The sequence below is a fragment of the Mus pahari genome, chromosome 3, assembly GCF_900095145.1.
Source record: "Mus pahari chromosome 3, PAHARI_EIJ_v1.1, whole genome shotgun sequence".
NCBI classification, from domain to species: Eukaryota; Metazoa; Chordata; class Mammalia; order Rodentia; family Muridae; genus Mus; species Mus pahari.
The window spans coordinates 52,882,959-52,903,818 of NC_034592.1; the positions used below are offsets into that span (position 1 = coordinate 52,882,959).

The following is a 20,860-nucleotide window of genomic DNA, read 5'->3' on the forward strand; positions in this document are numbered from 1 at the left end:
TGTGTGTGTGTGTGTGTGTGTGTGTGTGTGTGTGTGTGTGTGTATAAAACATTTTTACATTTTTTTCTGGACTTAGTTCCTTTTTTTCACCATGTGGGTCCCTGGGATGTAACTCAGGCCATTGAGTTTAGTTGCATCTTGTGAATCTTTAAAATAATTTTAAAAGGAGTTAGTTCTTGCAGTAGAATATTACTCTAAGATTAAAAGCTTCGGTGTGGATGCTTCAGTTTTACCCAATTGTAACATGACGGGAAGAACCAAAGAAATCTTCTGTGACAGTTTGTTGAAGCTCATACCTAATAATGTTAAAACTATCATGGGAACTACTGTTTCACAAATCAGCAATCGCAGTCTTCCAATACCAAGACTCTCGTTTGCATATTCTGCTATTTGACAAATTCTGATATGTACATCTGATGTGGCCAAATAGAGATCAATGAAATCACTGCATTAATTTTAGTATCAATCAAATTTCATAGCTAGAGGCAGAGGGCATTAATAGGAACTTTATCATATACTGAGTTTCATCACGAGAATGAGACTCAGCAGATTTACGGAGCTTCACTTTATAATTAGGTTAAAATATAAAGTAAAATTTAGGAATTTCATATTACTTATTTAATCAAACTGCACAAATTCAAGAAAACATTTTATCTGAACTGCAATGTTATGTATAAAATTGTAGTTACATCCCATAAATTTCTAACACAAAACCAGCATAAGTGAAATCTATTTCTATGATATGACAAGGATTTCTCAGGTAATCATCTGCATAAAGATGATACTTTCTGATGTAGTCCATAATATCTCAGGTGATCACTTATGACATAGGAGTTGGTCCTCACATAGCTGTTTTAGACTAACAATTTACTGAATCTCACCAAAGAGTTAAGATAATTATCTATGTGGGAGAGGAAAGAACTTGGGGCGACCCCAAACCTAGTCGACCATTAACAACATGTGACAGACTCTAATTTTCAGTTTTTTTCAGTTTTTTGAAGCTATGTAAATGAAACTCAGATGTCATATTATTTTTAAGATCATCTTAAAGGAATATATCACAAGTCCAATTATCACAACCTGTAATAGTAATTTCTTAATATTATCTAAAACCATTTCCAATATTCATATTTAACTTTCTCTTTTGTTCAAAAACATTATAGCATAACTGAGCTGTTATAAGCAAAAAACAAATAAGTGTCACACATTGCACTTAACTGGTAGATATTTTAATTATTTTGTAACAGGCAATTAGATTAACAGGCACATTAGACATAGCTCAGTTTTGGCAAGGAGATAACGTACATAGTGCCATGATATTTTCTGGTAATAATATCAGGAAATAATTTATTTTTCTTCTGGAGATAACTCTAGACTTCAGACAGATTCATAATTTCCCCCCATTAGACCTACAGCTTTGTGCAAATTACGCTGCAGTTACATTTATCATACCTTAACCTAATATTTAGAGAACTATCAATACCAATTAGATTATTAGATAAATGTTATAGGGTTGTCAGGTTAAAGGTAGCCACCACTTTTCAAATTACTTTCATTTTACTCTGGTATTTAAATATTTTGTTCTATTCTTGAAGTTTTACCAGTTCCTAATGGTGTATGAGAGAATTACTTATGTAAACTGTGTCATTTTAGAATCATACTGCTTTGGAACTGGGCCATAAGAATTGTTAGGTAGCTAGACAGATTCCAAAAGATTACAGGCTATTTGGGTTGAGCTAATTCATCATCATGGGCTTTGGAACATATAACCAATATCCCCAGTAACATTAGAGAGGAAAACGTCACAAATGCCCCTATAAGTATTTAAAACACCAAATGGAAATATCACAAAGGTGGATCACTGCTTCTTTAAGGCCCATCAAAGGGACCTGAAGCGGGAGACCAATAGAGTCAACTAACCTGGACCCTTGGGGGCTCACAGAGACTGAACCACCAACTAAAGAGCATTCAGGGGCTGGACTTAAGTCTCCTGCACATATGTAGCAGATGTGCAGCTTGGTCTTCATGCAGGTGTCTCTGAAGCAGGGATTGCCCCTAAATCTGTTGCCTGTCTGTGGATCCTGTTCCTCTAACTAAGCAGCTTTGTTTAGACTCTGTGAGAGGATATGCTTAGCCTTGAAGAGAACTGATATGCTAGGGTGGGGGTATACCTAATAGGGTCTTCCCATTCTCAGAAGAGAAGGGGAGGATGGATGGAGAAAGGGGAGACTTTAAGGAGACAGGGGTTAGCCATCAGGATTTGAAGTGAATACATAAATTAATGAATGGGGAAAAGGTATAACACTTTCTTTTCATTTTTTGGTATCTCATTCTAACTTCCTGCCTAACTTAAAAAAGCATGATCCTTTTTCTATGTATCCACTCCCTTTCTCCTAGCAGGTGTTGAGACTTGTGGCTTGTCTTGCTTGTAATTTTACTCTCAATCAAACTGGTTTAGAGCTTCCTTGTAGATCTGCTTTCAATTTCTGTTTGTGTCAAAATGATCTTTAATGTGTTGAGTCATCTCACTGGCCCTGCACAGCTTTAAACATTTTATTAATGAGATTAAGAACTCATATGGGAACACAATTTGCCTTTAAGAGAACTAAGTAGCTAAGTGAAGAGCTATGACTTCACCCCACTGGTAAAACATGTCTAGTACTAGTGTGTACTGATCAAAGCTTGCGGCTGTCGCTCCTCAACAAGACTTACACACTAGAACTCAGTAGTCCCTATCAAATGGTGGGCATAGTGGAACTGACTTTATATGCTGCCATTAATGTTACTATTTAACTACAGCCAAAGATGTAAGACTTTCACATTGGTATGCTTTCCTCCATTCAGATTACTCCATGTTCTTATATTCTCTTTCACTTGTTCTCTAAAATTAGTCTCTGATCTTTTATAATCATTAGTAGACATGAATTAAATTTGACCAGGAACAAATATGAACATTTATGGTTTTATACTGTGTCTCATTCTATACATGCTTCTTGGAGACTTCTCAATTTTTCTCACTTGAGATTTTGGGAATTGTATCTCAAGGTATTGGCACAAATATAATGTGGTATACCGTACGTTACACATTTTGCAAAGAGGGTGGCATAGTGTAAGTAAGTGTCTCATTAAATTAATACTATCCTCTTATGAACTAGTTTACATATGACATGAAGGGTTTTTTTTTCCTTATAAATGTTATGTGTTGTATCTGGATGTGGTGGTTTATGCCCATAACTCTTGCCAGATGGAGCAGGGGGGAAGGGGGTTGAGTTTATGAACTTCTTGGGCTACATGGTTGAATTCTAGGTCAGTCTCAACTACATTGTGAAATCTTATATCAACAAACAAAACAAAACAACAAAACAAAGATCAAGTAAGTGTGGGTAGTTTGCCGATTGTGATAAATTAAAGCTATCTTCTATATGCTCTATGATACTGATGATGACCTTACTAACATGTCTTCTTCATAACATACTTTTGGCCCACATGGTGTTTCATTTGGAAGTCACAACACCTATATGACAGATAATATAAATGGCCAATATTTTAGATAAGGAAGCTGATGTTTCCCAAGACTGACAGAATTGGTGAATATCATGCATATATCAAGTGGCTAAAGTGAACTGAAGTTCACATTTGTGTGACTGTAGTACCATACTCTTAGTCAACAAAATTCCTTGAGTTCCTATGGTATGAGAATTTGCCCCATGTAGTCCATCTCTTTGTAAGTCCATCTTTAGAATTTGAACTTGACCTAATTTCAAAAGGTCATTCAATAATTGAATTCTTCTCTCCTGACATGTTTTTATGTCCAAGGGGAGAAAAAGAGATCTTATAAAAATGAATTTTATTCTCATTTTCCAGAAAACTGTACATGAGAAATGTTCTAGGATTCTTCCAGGAAAGGAAGTCTTCATAACTAAAAGATTTTAATAAACAGCAGAAAGCTTTACTAAATCCAAATTTTACTAAGTGAAAAATATACTAGGAAATGCCAAAGCTCTTTCATAATTGGAGCTATTTCATAATCAAAGCTAATAAAACTTCTCATCTAGGAATAAGGGAAGTATTGTTAAGCCTTTTGGTACAATGAGAGGTAGTGACAAGCTCTTGAGTTTCTGAAATGCCACTTTAAAACAAATTACCAGTCAACATTTCCTTCAGACCCTTCAAGTTCAATCTGAAGGACAGAATTTTTTGTAATTTTCTTTTTTACATTTTACTTGTGAGTGATGAAAGCCTCTTTTTGTACATGTTTTGTTCATACAGACCATAATTGCGTCTTGTTCAATGGCATGCATGCTATGGACACAAGAGTCTATGAAGTCATTGGGTACATTCCAACATCCTGTTATTCAAGTTCCACTTGGGCAACTTTTATTCCTCAGAGCCTGTTCAGGGATGATAACTCCATAGATGGCGGGCTTAGCCTTCAGCTGCTTTTCACTAAGAAGGAATTTTTTGTATTAATGAAACACTCAGCTAACCTTTCTACAATTTATAATTAAGGTCTAATTAAGGTCTAATTGCTCGTTGGCCTTGTATTTTACCTCATCTGTATTATTTCTGTTTTATAAAAGACTTTCCAAATGTACTTCATCTCTGACTTTTGTTTCCTGTCTTAATTGTGACTATTTCCCAGTCTTCTGAAAGAGGTACGATCACTTGCAATGCCACTTGGTGCATTCCTCCATCCCCTTATTCTTTCTCAAACATGTATGGTTAGTTCAATTTAAAAATGAAGTTGTACGATCTTCTGAACATCACTTCTGCTGATACTTTCAGATTCATAGGCTGAATTTTTATAGAAGGCTAACAATCTGGAAGTTATTTAAGTATGAGACTAGAGGATTTAAGATCACAACAAAAACACTTGTTTTTCTCATAGGATACCATGCACAGATATGATCATCTGAACACCATACATTCCAAGACTTTGAGAAGAGCCTCTAACACTATGAATCTTTGAAGCACAGATTTATACCTCAGCTGCGTCATTTTCTTCCTCGAGTTCTTTCACTGTCTGTAGACATTTGGGATCCATATCTCTGGATTCCTCATGGGCTCTCTGCTTTTCCGTTTCATAGGTCATAGTGAGTATGCCCAAGAACAAACTTGCTATATAGAAGGCAAACCAGAAACTGATCATAACAAAAAATATCATGTAGACCTTTCCTGAAGCATAAAGGATCTGCAGAAAGGTGGGACACAAAGACAGAGAGAGGCATTAGTATCTTTCTCTATATTTTCCTCATTTAAGATGAATTTTAATTTTTGTTATAAACTTATTTAGTCATAAATAAAATACAATCAAAGCATAATTTATTACTTCAGGTATTTAAAGATTAGATTTTTAACATATTATAATATAGGCTATAATATGTTAAAAAATACTCTCTTTTTTTAAAGAGAGGAGATATTATACAGCTCAGGTCAGCTAGCATCAAACTTACTATTTTCCTGCCTCAGTGACTGGCATTATAGTTGTGCACCACTTATCCAAACTAAAGATATGCATCCTTGTTAGCATATAATAATGAAGAAATTATTATTTTATTAGGTCTCAGTATAAGTTTGGCTAATTCTAGAACTTATTTCATAGTATTTGTATGAGGATAACATGAAGCAATGCGTACACAGCATATCCACACTTAGCTTTAACTATATTGTGAAATTCAACTCTTTTCATGAATACTGGGACCAAACATATTATTGCCTAAGACATGAACTGTACTATTTGGTAACAAGTACAAAATATCTGAGCATTGATCTACTGAGTTTATAGAAATGCTAAGTAAAATCTACTATCAAATCAAAGCAATTACTGTATGATAAAAATGCAGGAATCAGAAACGAATGTCATGAGTAGACTCCAAACCTGAGTGCCTCCAAAATTCTGTCCCCTTTTTACTTGAAGAGGCATGGGGTTGACTTTAAAACAAGCCTAACTAGACAGTTTTTAACATACCCTTGAATGTCTATAAAATAACAAGGCCTTCATTTGTATATAGATTGTTGGAGGTCACAAATAACTTATTGTTGTTTTTCTCAAATTAGAAGAAAATCCTTTGGGGGTAAATTTGTTTCCTAGTGATGGCAATATCTGAACAAATACTTAAGATATCACGCCATAGGGTCAAGCGTACACTGCTTTCTCTTTTAAATGGGTAAAGGGAAAGTTCAAAACTGGATATGATTCTTGATCATAACAGAAGGAAACTTTAAATATATATGGAAACAAGTCCAAGGAAAGCCCATAGAGAAAGTGTCTTATTCCATCAGCAAGTACAGCTGAGATCTGAAAGGACATTGCATCATACATAGGGGTTTTGAACAAAAGTTCACCGACCAAAAAAAAATTTTTTTGAGGTAGTATAATTTAGTAAACCATCAAGAAGTTCTGACTGCTGCATAAGAAGCATGGACATATCATTAATCTTAGGGAATAAAAATGTAGACACTAACATAACAAATACAGGAAATCAGTTTACACAACAAAAATATGTTACAGCCAGCATTTTCATAACTTTCTTTTGGCATACTAATTTAATCTCAGCTTTTAGGAAGCAGAGACAGGTTCAAGGCCATACAATCTACATAGAGAGCTTCAGGCCAGACAATTTTGCTGAGAGACCCTGTCTTGAAAAAAACTAAATAAAATAAAACAAAACAAAGCAACAACAATAAAAGCAAAATAAAAACAAACAAGAAACAAACAAAGAAAAAAATCCCAGAATAAAATTGTACTTCATATATAAGCTCAATTTCCATTTAGGAATACATTAATCACCAGTGTCTATGTCAAAAATGCAATACATTATTGAAAAAATTAAAGATTTAATTTTTTTTAAATTTATTTATTATATGTAAGTACACTGTAGCTGTCTTCAGACACTCCAGAAGAGGGCGTCAGAACTTCTTATGGATGGTTATGAGCCATCATGTGGTTGCTGGGATTTGAACTCCGGACCTTCGGTAGAGCAGTCGGGTGCTCTTACCCACTGAGCCATCTCACCAGCCCCTAAAGATTTAATTTTAAAGATTTTAATTCTTCTTCTTTGTCTCTCTATGTGTCTCTGCCTCTCTGCCTCTCTGTTTCTCTCTGTATCTCTCTCTCTCTCTCTCTCTCTCTCTCTCTCTCTCTCTCTCTCTGTGTGTGTGTGTGTGTGAGAGAGAGAGAGGGGGGGGTTGGAGAGAGAGAAAGAGAGAAAGAGGAGAGAGGAGAGAGGAGAGAGAGACGGGGGAAGAGCACACATGTGTGTGTGCATGTATATTTGCACAATACTTAAAGGTACATACAGAAATAAGAAGAAGGCACCAAGTCCTCTGAAGCTGGAGTTTCAAGAGGACTTAAACTACTTTAAAAGATTGGTAGGATGCAAATTTAGGTTCTTTGAAAGAAAAAGAAGTGCTCTAAACCACTGAGCAGTCTCTGAAGATTGTTCCCTAACATTTCTTTTAGTGACCACACATGCACGCATTGCAGTATAGTCATACTAGAAGTATGAGGCATGTGGCTTGTTATGGAAGTCTATTCTTCAAGCCTAGCTACTGTCATTTTCACCAAACCATGAATGACCACCTACAATAGATCCTCACTATCAGAACTATGGACTTCTGAAATGCCCTTACAAAAGTAATAGGTAAGGCTAGTCATTAAAACCTGCCCAGAGACCATAGCCTTTCTCTATTGTAATATATATAAAGAAGCCTTACATAATTCTGCCCCGATGTCATGTGGTCCAGTAGGCTCAGGAGGTTCTATAATATATGAACTCAGAGGGTAAATAGGGGTGATGGGATTCATCTATACAGCTACAAAAATGTCATCATCCATGTTAAGGTGAGAATTTTAATGGCCCAACTTCTTTGAGGTTACTTACACTCTACTTGATAACTAGATTTTGGTCTATCATTGGCACCCATCCTATCCCAGGGGGATGAAGAAAGAGCTCTCTCAACAAAACACATGTTTTAAAAAGAATAACAATGCAAAAATCTTTTAGAATTTAGAGTAACAGTTCTTTGTTCTAACATCTTTTTATCTTCACTATTCTGCTTTGATAATATCATTACACATTTCATGGTAATGGAAATGGTCTTTAAAGGGACTCCAATTCTCTACTGTAACAAGTTTTATTCCTTCCTGGGAGACTGCTATACAAAGGTAGCTATGACACAAATTCTTTTGTCATCATACCTGGAGTTCTGTTTAATATTTAAGTAGAAAACATTAAATAAAATAAAAGGAAACAGAAATTTTCACTTAATATATTATTACTTAATGTGTTCCAATCTGATAGGCCCATAATATTTTTACTCAATTATTAAATGCTCACTATATAAATCACATATATCAAACAGGTCAGCATCATGGCCTTTTGGAGTAAGAAAGTGAGCTCCATACATGAAAATTTGGGGATGTTATTCCATCCAATCAAATCTTATATAAAATATAAGTAAACAAATGATCTTCAATTTTATATGGTATTATATTTCAATAAATTTATGTTGGGCTGAAAGTGTTATTTATGTGATCAGCCACAATATGTACACACAAATAACATGGCTTAGCATAACCACACCCCGCCCCCCAGTAGATGACTGCTTCCAAGACTATGTGGCTGGTGGTGCTGAAGCTGTAGCTACTGTCCATTGTGAAGAAAATGTATTAGAATACAATGGGTAAGATCAGCATTAAAAGCTGAGTGTCACTACTACTGAATTCTATCACTGGGCACCACTCTGAAATTGAAATGTCCCCAGTGAGGCCCTTGTCAACCATGCTTTGTGCAATGACCTTGAAGCATTATTTTAAAGATTTAATATCAAAGGCCAAACACAGTCAGGGCACAGCAGTCAATGGGGTGTTTTACCTTTAGTAGCTGCCATGCTTTCCTTCTGTCTCTGGATTTCTTCACACAATCCCTCCCCTCATATACCGCGTGTGTGTATGTGTGTGTGTGTGTGTGTGTGTGTGTGTGTGTGTGTTCACAATTTCTTTTTAACAACTTCACTTACCTTTTAGCATGTATTTTGCAAAGGTGGAGAAGCTATCTGCATCATGTGGAGTTCATACTATCTCTTCTTACCTGGTGATAAAGCAATTCAGGGTAATCCTGCGTCATCAATCGAAACATAGCAAGGAGGGACCAGCCAAAGTTGTCAAAACTTGTGAAGCCATTGTCAGGATTTGTGCCCTCTTTTACACACACATAACCTTCTGGACACTGGCTAAAGAAGACACAGAAAGGAAGAAATGGTTGGTATAAAGTAGCTTTCAGGCAATGGGCCAGTTATAAATACGATCTCCCTTCTGCCTAAGAGCAGAGAGAGCCCCTTGTATAAAGTCAATCAATTTTCTTTTTTCAGAAAACACTAAAAATCAGTTGTATTTCAGGTTGATACACATGAAAAGTGTTGAAAGAGAATCTTAAGTACCTTCAAATTGGCTTCCAAAAAGCCATTGTTCAATGACTGATTTAAATTGACGAAATGTATATATTCATCACACATATGCTTTAAATATTTATACATTGTTGAGTGCCTAAGTTAGACTAATTCATGCATCACTCACATATCTACAATTACCAGGACAAGAAAATGTTGCAATTTCAAGAGTATAATTGTTATCATTTATAATTTTGCTGCTCAAAATCAGATTGGAAAAGCTAAAAGTGTAACTCATTGGTAAACTGTTTGCCTATTATTTTGAGTATTTGAGTAAAATAAAAAATAGGAGGATAGGGGAGGGATAAAAGGAGGAAGAGAGAAAGAGAGAGAGTGAAAGAGGGGGAGGGGGAGGGGGAGGGACATGAAACTCTCTGAATGTCATAGTGAAAGTATAAATGTTAGAAAATAGCACTGATAAAAATAAACTACAATATTTGAAGGCTTAATCTTCAAGTGATCTCACCTCAGACCCTTAGTTCCCATTATTTAAGGGTGAGAAAACATTTGTCACATTAATAATTGAAAAGCAGAGCTAGCACTTGGGGGAAAAGAGCACATTAAATATTTATTTTCTTCCCTTTCAGGGAGTTCTCAAACTTTTATCTATGTAAGGTTGGAGTAATGTGGCTCATTATTATGGTATTGGCTCAATAAATCCAATTTTCTGCTCTCCACGGCTTTGTGTAGTTTCTCTCTCCACATTATTTTGGGGGTGGCCATGCCACAGGCCTTAAACATATAATGGAAGAAGTGGTTTAAAAATGCTTGTGCACGAAGACTTACTAGACTGAAACCCTAAGACCCAGAGCAGAGGCATGCTGGGTGTTACAGTCATCTCCTCATCTGGGTTAGTTTACCATGCTGATAACTATGGTGCTGGAGATGAAATACCATCTGGTTTCTATTAATCATGTTCTTAACATTCATAGCCAGATGCCTTCACAAGGTTTATGGAATGTATTTAAAGTGGAGGACTACTGGATAGGAAAGAAGGACCCAAAAGCTGGTTTTGAGGGTAGAATGGAAAGTAAACAATAAAACTTCACAGTCACCCAAAGTCTAAACTATACAAGGGTGCTTTATCCTCCAGAGGGATGTGATTAATTCCCTGCATGTAAGGGAGAAAATCAAAAAAAGAAATGAGAAGATGAACAGTACATGGTACATCATCTCTGCTGAGAGAAAAGCAGTAGAGCAAAGCATCGAAGCCAACAAGTCTGGACTATTGGCTTCTTGCTTGTTGCTATTTTCTTATTTGTTCCATTAAACTCTGTAGGACACAGTCAGTGATACGGCTAAGAGGGTTAAGTCATTTGCTGCCAGGCCTGATCACCAACGTTCAGTTCTCTAGACTCACATGATGGAACAGAGCATCAACTCCTGCAAGATATTCTCTGATCTTCATGCATGCCATGGCACGTACACCACACCCTTCCTTACATATATGTTATAAAAAGAGTCTATAGTCGTAATACGTGAGAATGGTGCCTTTCATTGTTTTAGAAAATTCATTTTATTAATGTGAAATACATACATATAAAATGCATGTAGACATGCAAGTAAGTAAAACCACTGTATTTCTATAACATACCTTTTTGAAAAGCTATCTACCAAAGAGCTGATTTACATTGTCTTTTGTTAGTTGCTGGTGCTGGAATGAACTGAAAATAAACCAGTTCTTTGCTGGAGTTCTAGCCATATGGTGACCTAGATTCTTAAACGACAATAAGCCACTCTAAAATCTGCCTATTGCTTTTCTAGAAAATTGAATTAATGGTATTTCATACTACGTATTTCTGATTTGGCTCAAAGTAGATATATTGGATATATATTCTTTTTATTGGGTGTTTTATTTATTTACATTTCAAAAGCTATCCCCTTTCCTGGTTTTCCCTCCACAAACCCCCTATCCCCTCCCTCTCCCCCTGCTTCTATGAGGGTGCTCCCCGACCCAACCACCCATTCTCACCTCACTGCCCTGGCATTTCCCGACAATGGGGAATCGAACCTTCATAGGACCAAGAGCCTCGTCTCCAATTGATGCCAGATAAGGCCATCCTCTGCTACATATGCAGCTGGAGGCATGGATCCCTCCATATGTACTCATTGGTTGGTGGTTTATTCCCTCAAGTTTATGGTAGTACCATGAGGGGCTCTTACTGAACAGACTAGACCACAATGAGGCCTCATGTGTATGGTTAATGCCTTCACAGAGGAAACCTGAGTGGCTTTGTCCCACTTCCACTATGAGAATACAGAAAACAAAACAAAAAAAAAAAGGCACCACCTATGAGCCAATAGGGCTAGTCTCAAGTCTGCCCAGCTAAGAAATTCATATCTGTTATTTCTAAGACTTGCCATCTATGGAATTTTGTGAGAAAGTTTCAAAAAGAATTTAACAGCTCCCCTGCTAACTTTGATACCGAAGTAAGAAAACATAGGCAACTGAGAACAGTAGCAAAACAAATATCCACTCAGTGAGTGTTAAAGACATACTAGAAGAAAGCATCTGTCGTACCTACCCAGCATCTGTCCTGTTGCCACAAAGAAGAGCATATTTCGCGCCTTCCATGTAGTAGAAGTTTGCTCTTTCTGAAAAAAATAAAAAAGAAATAAAGAAAGAAAGAATGAAGGTTCTATGTTGCATCTTGAGTCAGCCACATGAAGCCCATCTGGATTTCCATCGGAGAGGCACATCTGCCAGTTCCTTGAGAGAAAAGGAACAAACTCTTGATGTTTAAACTGCCGTCCCATACACATGCCAGGGACCTTTGAGAACTCAGGTGCGTTGCTGTTCTGGAACTGAGAGTGCTGAGCACAGAAGGTGGAACAGGCACATGGAAGTCAGAGTCCGGGAAAAGTGAATAAAACAGCCACACATGACAGTATCGCTGAAGGAAAATGCCCAAGATTACTTAGCACGTTGTGGACTGCTTTCCCAAGGTTTGTTCCTGATGGTATCCCTGAGCTGAGGGCAGAATTGCTGGCCTCTTTCTAACCTGAGCCAGCCTTTCTGTATTGAGAACCTAGTGCCAGTGACATGCTAATCACAACCACAAACTTTGCTAATATTCTTCATAGTCTACATAGTTTGTCATCACATGCTAAACTGCTGTTAATAAATACAAATTTTGGTTGTAGATATTAGCTACTACAACTAGCAATATGCAGGTTTAGGAACATAGCAACATGTGTTCCAGATTCAAATTTCAGAATCTAAACTACAGGAGAAAAAAAAAAGATGTGGTGTGGCATTGTGTGTGTGTGTGTGTGTGTGTGTGTGTGTGTGTGTATGTTAAGTTGTAAAGATGAGGTACTATTGGTTGGGTTTTTGAGCAACAATCAAAACACAAATAAAATTTGATATCAATAAGACTGGGAGGTTCTAAGAAATTTTTGATAGGAAAGGACTATGCATGCCAACTGGGTTAAAATGTTTCTTAAACACACTATTTCCTATAGTTATTAATATGTACTTGATGAAATGTAAAAGACTGACACGCTTTATAATGGTGTTTTATTAGAAAAGGATTTTAAAGTTACAATATTGTGCTTTAACAATGGTGGAAGGAAAAAGAGTTCTGGTGGGTATGTTTGCTCATTTATTATTTTCAATAACCAGTAAAGTGGCAACATTTGTTTACCTTAAATAATTAGTATATTTTAGTTGTTACATCGAAAAAAAAAAAGTGGGTGTTTCAGTAGGATTCAGGAACTAAAATGTGCACCTCTTTTGATCTTCCTTTCTAAATTTGGTTTTGGGATGTAAGCACACAAGAAATGAAACATTTAGTGTGTTCATGTGCTTACAGTTCATACTGAAGCACACTCATACTATGCAGTTGGCCACAGAGCTCAATTGGTATGATTTATGGTAGTGATAATGAAGCATGAAATATAAGTGAAATTAACATAAAAAGCTGCATACGTTTAAAAGATTAAGTATTTTGAATAGACAAACATAGACACACTCCCAAATGTTGTCTACAGGGGTCTAACACTAAAGGAGTCCAATATGAGATCATTGACAGTTAAAAGATGTATGAACTTAGGATAGTCTTAGCTTGGGTAGAACCCCAGCTTCCTTGTCTAGCAGGGAATAAAACCTTGAAGTATCATCTAATTCCTCTTGTTTCCTATTCTGTTGCTGATGGTACCACAGCCATTGCTGTGCATCTTCTGAAAAATTATGAAAAACTTCATAAGTTTATTTACTGATGTCCAAAAGGTAAGACATTACATTATTATTTATTGTTTTATGTTTCAAATGTTTTCCTTTCTTTAAAAGGAAGAACTAAAATGTATCTTAAAAGTACACCAGTAATCAAAATCTAATGACTTTATTTCCATAAGAAGGTGACTGTCTTACTTTTAGAGTAATCTTAAACATTGTAAGTGATAAAGTGAAAAATTACAATTCAATAATTTTTTAAATAATGGCCAAAATGATAAACTTTAATCTTTATAGAATAAATTTAAAAATTACATTTATAGGATTTTGCAAAATTTATTTCTCCTGATTAGCTGTCTGAAAAATGAGAAATTTGTTATTTTGAATTAAAAAGAAAAAGAGATTCAAATTAGTTCTTGAGTATAGTTATAAGATTTATAATTTGCCCAGAAATGGAGTGTTGATTTCTCTAATGGCTTCTCTGTCATTAGATGGAGTGTCTCTTACCTGGACTATAGTTAAGGCTGCCAGTTCTGTTGTGCAGCGTATCATTTTCATTTTCTTCAGGCCACCACAGACATTTGTGCTTCAGGTTACCCATGAAGAGGCCCATTCCGAGTAGTGAAAAAACAGTCAGAAAAAACAGAGCTAGGGCAATGACACCAAATAGTTTCTTCAAACACTGGGCCAGTGTCACCACAATAGACTGCAGGCCTGGAAAGAAAGACATGTGTTTTTAGCTTAAGAAGAAAAACATTTTCAATAAAGCTGCTTCAGAAAAGCTCTCCTGGGGCAAACGCCTGTCCCTTTGAAGTCATTAAATCTGTCCTTCTTTCCAAGTTCTACTGCCTGGGTCTAACAAATACTAAGAACCACAGTCACAGCTAGAGGGTTCTGTGTCATTGCTAGTTATTAGATACTTAATGCTACTTAATGAGATAATTCAGAAACATTATCTTGAATGGGTGTCTTGACAGTGCCTAGGCTGTTAAAACAGTAAAGAAAAGCAAATAGGCACTGATTTAAAATACTGTGTCTGTTCAGTCTCTCATCCCTCACTTGCCCCAGTTCTCCCTATACCTGATCCCCATCTATACCTGTTCCACTCCCTATTCCCTCTCAGTGGGTGGGTGGGGCATCTCCAGGACCTGCCAGAGACCTGGGATTACAGAGACTCCAACATAGTTGAGTCTAAATCTAAAACTTCCAACAGTATGGGAATATGGACGCCTGAAGTGTCCACCTCCTGTAGTCAGACAGGACTCCCATTAGAGAGATGAGGCCAGAAACACACCCACAGAACTTTCAACTTAAAATTTCTCCTGCCTACAAGAGGTACAAGGGTAAAGATGGAGTAGAGGTCAGCGAATGGCCAATGACAGGCTTAACTTGAGAGAGCCATCCCACGGACAAGTACTAATCTGACACCATTAATGATACTGTTATGCTTACAGACAGGAACCTAGTATAACTGTCCTCTGAGAGGCTCCACCCAGCGGCTGACTGATATCGATGCAAACAACCACAGACAAAGACTAGAAGGAGCTCAAGGAGTCTTGTGTTGGGAGAAGGATCTAGGGACCTGGATGGGAATTCCACAAAAAGACCAACAGACAAATAATTTGGACCCTTAGGAGCTCCAAGAGAGTGAACCACCAACCAAAGAACATACATAGCTTGGACCTTGGCTCCCTGAACATATGTAGCAGATGTGAAGCTCATTTTTTATATGAGTCCCCCAACAACTGGAGTAGGAGCTGTCCCCAACTCTGCTGCCTGCCTGTAGATCCTGTTTGCCTAAGTGAGCTGCCTTGTGGGAGAGGATGTTCATAGGTTTGCAGCGACTTGATGTGCCCCAGGTGGGTTGGAACCCAGGGGGAGTGACTCTCCTATCTCAGAGGGAAAGGGAGGGTGATGGGAGATGGGCTGCATGAGAGTGGGGGACTGGAAGGTGGGGGGATGACATCGGATGTAAAATGAATAAGTATATAAATTAGTGGAAAAAATAAAATACTGTCTGATGTATCTAGCAAAAGTATATTTCTGCTTTTAAAGGCTTCCTTCAGTTAAAAACTCGGAGAAACATATTCTAATACATCTTGGGAAAGCATATATTTATATCTAATCTGATATCTTTTTCAAGGTCAATCATTCAGAATATGGAATGCAGTTTTCTCTCATTCATTTATCAATCTCATCAACAGCTGAAACAGAACCAACCTCTTTAGTCTTCCTTCAAACTCTGGCTTTGTTTGATGCATTGATAATGATTATCTGTATGACCACTTAATGCTGAAAATGCTGACATTTTATGGTCTTATTGTTCTCATGGTTCAAAGAAAGTTAAAGGTGTTATGTTGCCACCAGAACAGCTATATATTTCCTTTTCTGGCTTGGGTTGGGTTGCCATTCCAAAAATACTTTTGTTAAGCATATTTACTGGGTTGTAATTCATAAATCCTAAAATATCCCTGTTTAATATACACAACTTGATGCTGTAAATATTTACAGGTTTTTCATTACATCACCCCTGTAGTCTAATGGTCTTGATGGCTCAGCCTGTATTTCAAGTTTATAATGTGGACACATCTGTTTTTCACAGTGTTTTGACCAGAACATCACCTCTAGATTTCACTTTTGACACATTGTATCCAGACTTGTTTGTTGTCAGTGAGCTTGCTATAGTCTGTTTCCTTCCTTCCTTCTTCCTTTCTTTTGCTAATAATGATACATTGTATCCACCCTTGTCAGTGAGCTTGCTATAGTATGTTTCCTTCCTTCCTTCTTCCTTTCTTTTGCTTATAATGATACAGTGTATCCACCCTTGGGCATCTTTACATAATGACTTCATCATGCTGTATAATTTACAACAGCCAAGTGAACTTGCTACATTTTCCCCCTTTTCTTTCTAAAGACACATTTAAAGTTACAGGTCAGCAAAGCATCTGGCTGCACGCTTGGAAAGGGAAACTATCTCACCACCCTCCACTTACAGGATCACATCTCTCTACTTTATCTGTGAAAATATTATCCCTGACCTGAACATGTTGGTATACCTACTTGGTACATACTGAGAATAAAGGGGATTGTATTAGCTGAGATCATGGTAACACTTAGTCTTCCAGATTATGTAAAACAGTGGTTTCTCAAGAGAAACCACTTGGCCTTAGCCAAGAAAGACTCCATTTCATAAGCAGTTTTGAACTACATTTTGAGGGTGGAGATGATTGTGGTCCCAATCAGTCCTGTAACAATGCCATCAGCCTGGCACAGAATGAAAGATGACTTTTCCTGGGGAGCATAAAGCATGTTGCCCTTTGACTTTACTTGGGTAAAGTGAGACTGTAAGTGTGCATGAGCATACTAAAATCATATCAGAAAAGCCAGGCCCAAGACTTTCCAGAACATGCTGGACTGAGGGAAGGGTGTAACTCCACCCCCAGAACATATAAAGTGATAGAAAGTTAGCACTGCAGTGCTATGGATACCTGCTTTTGGTAATGACCAACAGACAAAGAACTCCTGATAATCCCTAGGGTTTCAGCTAGGCTCAGTTCTTCCATTACTGATGCAATACATGCTACTGGTATCTGCCTGGCTCTGGGTTCACCTTCTGGCTCCGAAGCTACAGTTTCCAATGACTCAGTTTCTGCCCTTTTAACTCACAGGTAGACTTAACTGTATCTTCACTCTATCTGGACCCTTACTGTGGTGTCAATAGCATCTTATTCCCTAATTCTGTCTTAGCCACATTATGTTATCAATAAAGGCTCTCTATACATTTCTCATGCCTACTTCCAAAACCTCTTGAACTCTGCTGTATCTTCTTTAACTTATAATTATTCTGTAAATGACATAAATAAAAGATTTACATATATTTACTGTGTGCTACATGCTGTGTGACATGAGCATTAGTATGAGCAATGAAGATTGGAATAAATCTACACTAACCCTGGCCAGACTACCAAGGTGGACAGGATTCTCTTGCAAACTCCTGGAATTGAAACCGTTCAATTTGTGAATTTATTGTACTTTGCTCAAGTGTGATATTGTGTAAGGTCCCAAACTTGTTCATCTGTGTTTCTGACACAGTGTGCTAATAATTATATTAGGCTATGTTCATTCATTTAAACTGTTTTTTTTTTTTTTTTTTTTTGGTGAAATGAGAGGAAAGGAGGCAAAGGAAGCACATTAGAATCTGTCTCTGCTTTCCAAGGAGTTTATAGAATATAAGTTCTTTTACAATTAATAAAGATAATTGGAATGAAAGCATGACTGATTTTTATCTATATTTTTGTATCACAAGCCACACCATCTAACAACATTTAAATGTATTTTTTTTCTTGACATTCTTGACAAATAGATTTGGATGAATTTTGGGTAGCTTGAGAAGTGGAGACAATTTTCAACTTAATGTCTTTTCTCTAAGTAATAACCAGACAGTTCAAGTGACTCCATGAACACACAAAAATACCCAGTGGAGAAAATGAATCCAATAGCATGTCTTACCATAGTTCAAAGGGATAATCTTCAAAATTCGGAAAGTTCTTATAATTTTAAGCATTAGAAAGGAGCTTAGAGGTGAAAACCTTGTGATTAACCTGTGAGAGTAAAGAAGAATTATTTTCAACTCATTGAGCCCATGGTCTTTGAAAGCTCCTATAAAATTATACTTCATCTGAGGATGTTCCTTGCTCCCATGATTCCACTCTAGAAATAGGTTTATTATTGAATGACAGACAAATTCGCTCTAGACAAGTTAGCCCTATGTAGTAATAGGTCACGCAATTAAGATTTGAGTTTATAATACTTTTGCTCTATGCTAAATGCCAGTGAAACAACAAACTATAATGTGTTCATGAAATGTTACGTTATTACAAAAAATGACAATGAAAATAAGAAAACCTGCTAGCTGATTTTATTTATTTATTTATTTATTTATTTAATATTTTTCACAGTCAAGCTATCACTTCCTCCCAGTCTACCATTAGATAGCTCCACATCCCATTATTCTCCTCCCCCTGTCTACAAGAGGATGTCCCCAGCCCCATCCCAGCCCCTACTAGGCCGCCCCACTCCCTGGGGCCTCAAATCTCTCAAGGGTAGGTGCCTCTTCTCTCACTGAGGCCAGACCAGGCAGTCCTCTGTTGTGAACTCTACGGCTCATTCTGAAGAGTTTAATCTCCTTATGCTGAGGAACCTAATGGTGAACAACAATGAAGACAAAAGGAAGAGTGTGTACTGTGTAAGTGAATCTTGTCTGTGGCCAGGAAGCCAATGTAGAAATAATACCGTTTCCTAGCTGTGTGACAGGACTTGGGGTTAACATATTGTGCCATAATTACTTCAATTGTAGAGACTATTTCCTTATTCAAAGGAATTTGGTAGGAATTTAATGGAACAATGTATTCAAACTTCATAGATGTGTGCTTGCACACACTACATACTTGTAGTCGGTCAGGTTAGGTAAGTGTTAGTGGCAGCAATAAAATCTCAAATAGTAATAGTAATGACAATAATTATAATGATGCTAGTCATTTCATTCTATTCTTACCACATGATAGACATTACTTTTATTGTTTATAAAAAATGTTTTTAAGGAAAGTTAGAATCTCTTTTAAAAACATTTTAATAGAAAGTTGGCTCTAGTGATCATTTCTATATTCATGGAAAATAATAGAATCCATACAAATACTGAAAAGTTAGATACGAATTAGGATTATATATAACACTCCAGAAAAGTCCCTGAGTACTTAAACATTTTATTTGAATATGTATCATATTTACTGGTCTCAAACCATGAACTACATAAAGTGCTTAAATACTGAGTCTCAAGTCAGCTAGATACCTCCCCTAAGTCTTAAGGTCATTCTGTACTCAGCAACAAAAATAAAAACCACTGACAATGCATACTGCTAAGAGATTTCACTTTCCTACAAGACAGCAAACCACCCTTTCCTTCCATTTATAATGACCACCCAGAGACAATTTTCTGAATGACACACGGTAAATGAGATCATTAAACTGTTTACAACTTGAAATACTACTCACTCGAACAAAGTTACACTGAAATCAAGCCAGTTCCAAAGATCCCCCAGGAAGGAAAATGACCCTGACCAAATACCTCTTGCAATGACTTTTACAAGTATTTCAAATGTGTAAATCCCAAGCAAAGTATTCCTGCAGGGAAAAAAAGAAACATAAATAAGAAATGTTGAAGATACTACATTGTCAATTCTGAAATGTTATCTCTCTGATAGGCATCAACTATGGAGCATAAGTTATCTGGGAAGTAAAATTTGATCAATGTGGTGGAATGGAAACAATCAATTAGACCATAATCAAATAGGCTGTTCCCTTAGAAACTTAGCAGAGAGCTGCTAGAGCACTTCAGTGACTCCTGTGTGGTAGCATTGGCTGCAGGATTTGATGAACTACTTTTCCCCAGTAGTAGTATATAATTAAATTATATCAAATATATTCCAAATGGGGATTTTTATCATAACTAACTTGGTAGTATGTGAAAAGACAATCAGACATACAGATAGACATACACACACATGCACACATACAAACACAAGTATTTTTTGATGAGTCACTATCATAGTTACATTGCAAAATCCCCTATTTTAAAAATAGTGTTAGAGCTCAAAGTTATTGCCAAGTAGCTTTATTTTCCATCCATCAATCAAACAAAGAACAAAACAAAAATAAAAACCACCACCAGCAGCAAAAAAAAAAAAACCCTCTAATATACTGTTTCATTAGTCTCCTAAAAATCAGACATTTTAGATTTTCATGCACAGAGAAACATATAAAACTGGCAATATATTAATGAATGAAAATAAATAAATAAATAAATAAATAAATAAATAAATAAATAAATAAAACTTTAAATAAGGAAGAAAACAAGCATGAGGTGAAACATGGTATATACATTTAGCAAAAGACCTCAATATTCCAAAGAACATAATTAATTGGTATAATTAAACCTTTAGTCTATATAGAACTGTAGATATTTAAAGTGGTGATAAGATGTAATTCCAGGATTCAAGAGTCTGGGACAGGAATCAAAGGCAAGTAAATGATAGAAAGAACATGAATCAAATAAAATAACACTAACAGGAATTAAGTAAGAAGAATGAAAGGGCAAAATAAAACCCCAAATTGATGAATATATATATATATATATATATGTATGTATATGTGTGTATGTATATATTCATGTTTGTTTTA

At 36.4% G+C, this 20,860-nt stretch overlaps 1 protein-coding gene across 1 annotated transcript in view; it reads right to left on the reverse strand.

The window, feature by feature from the left end:
- Scn7a (sodium voltage-gated channel alpha subunit 7) overlaps positions 1–20,860 on the reverse strand; it is an 85,238-nt gene that overhangs the window by 32,567 nt on the left and 31,811 nt on the right. Inside the window, exons 5-10 of the mRNA XM_029537080.1 lie at positions 19,676–19,804; positions 18,134–18,225; positions 14,132–14,338; positions 11,976–12,045; positions 9,093–9,234; positions 4,985–5,191 (exon numbers count right to left, since the gene is read on the reverse strand). Of these exons, the coding sequence (XP_029392940.1) occupies positions 4,985–5,191; positions 9,093–9,234; positions 11,976–12,045; positions 14,132–14,338; positions 18,134–18,225; positions 19,676–19,804 (847 nt within the window). The remainder of the gene's footprint in view (positions 1–4,984; positions 5,192–9,092; positions 9,235–11,975; positions 12,046–14,131; positions 14,339–18,133; positions 18,226–19,675; positions 19,805–20,860) is intronic.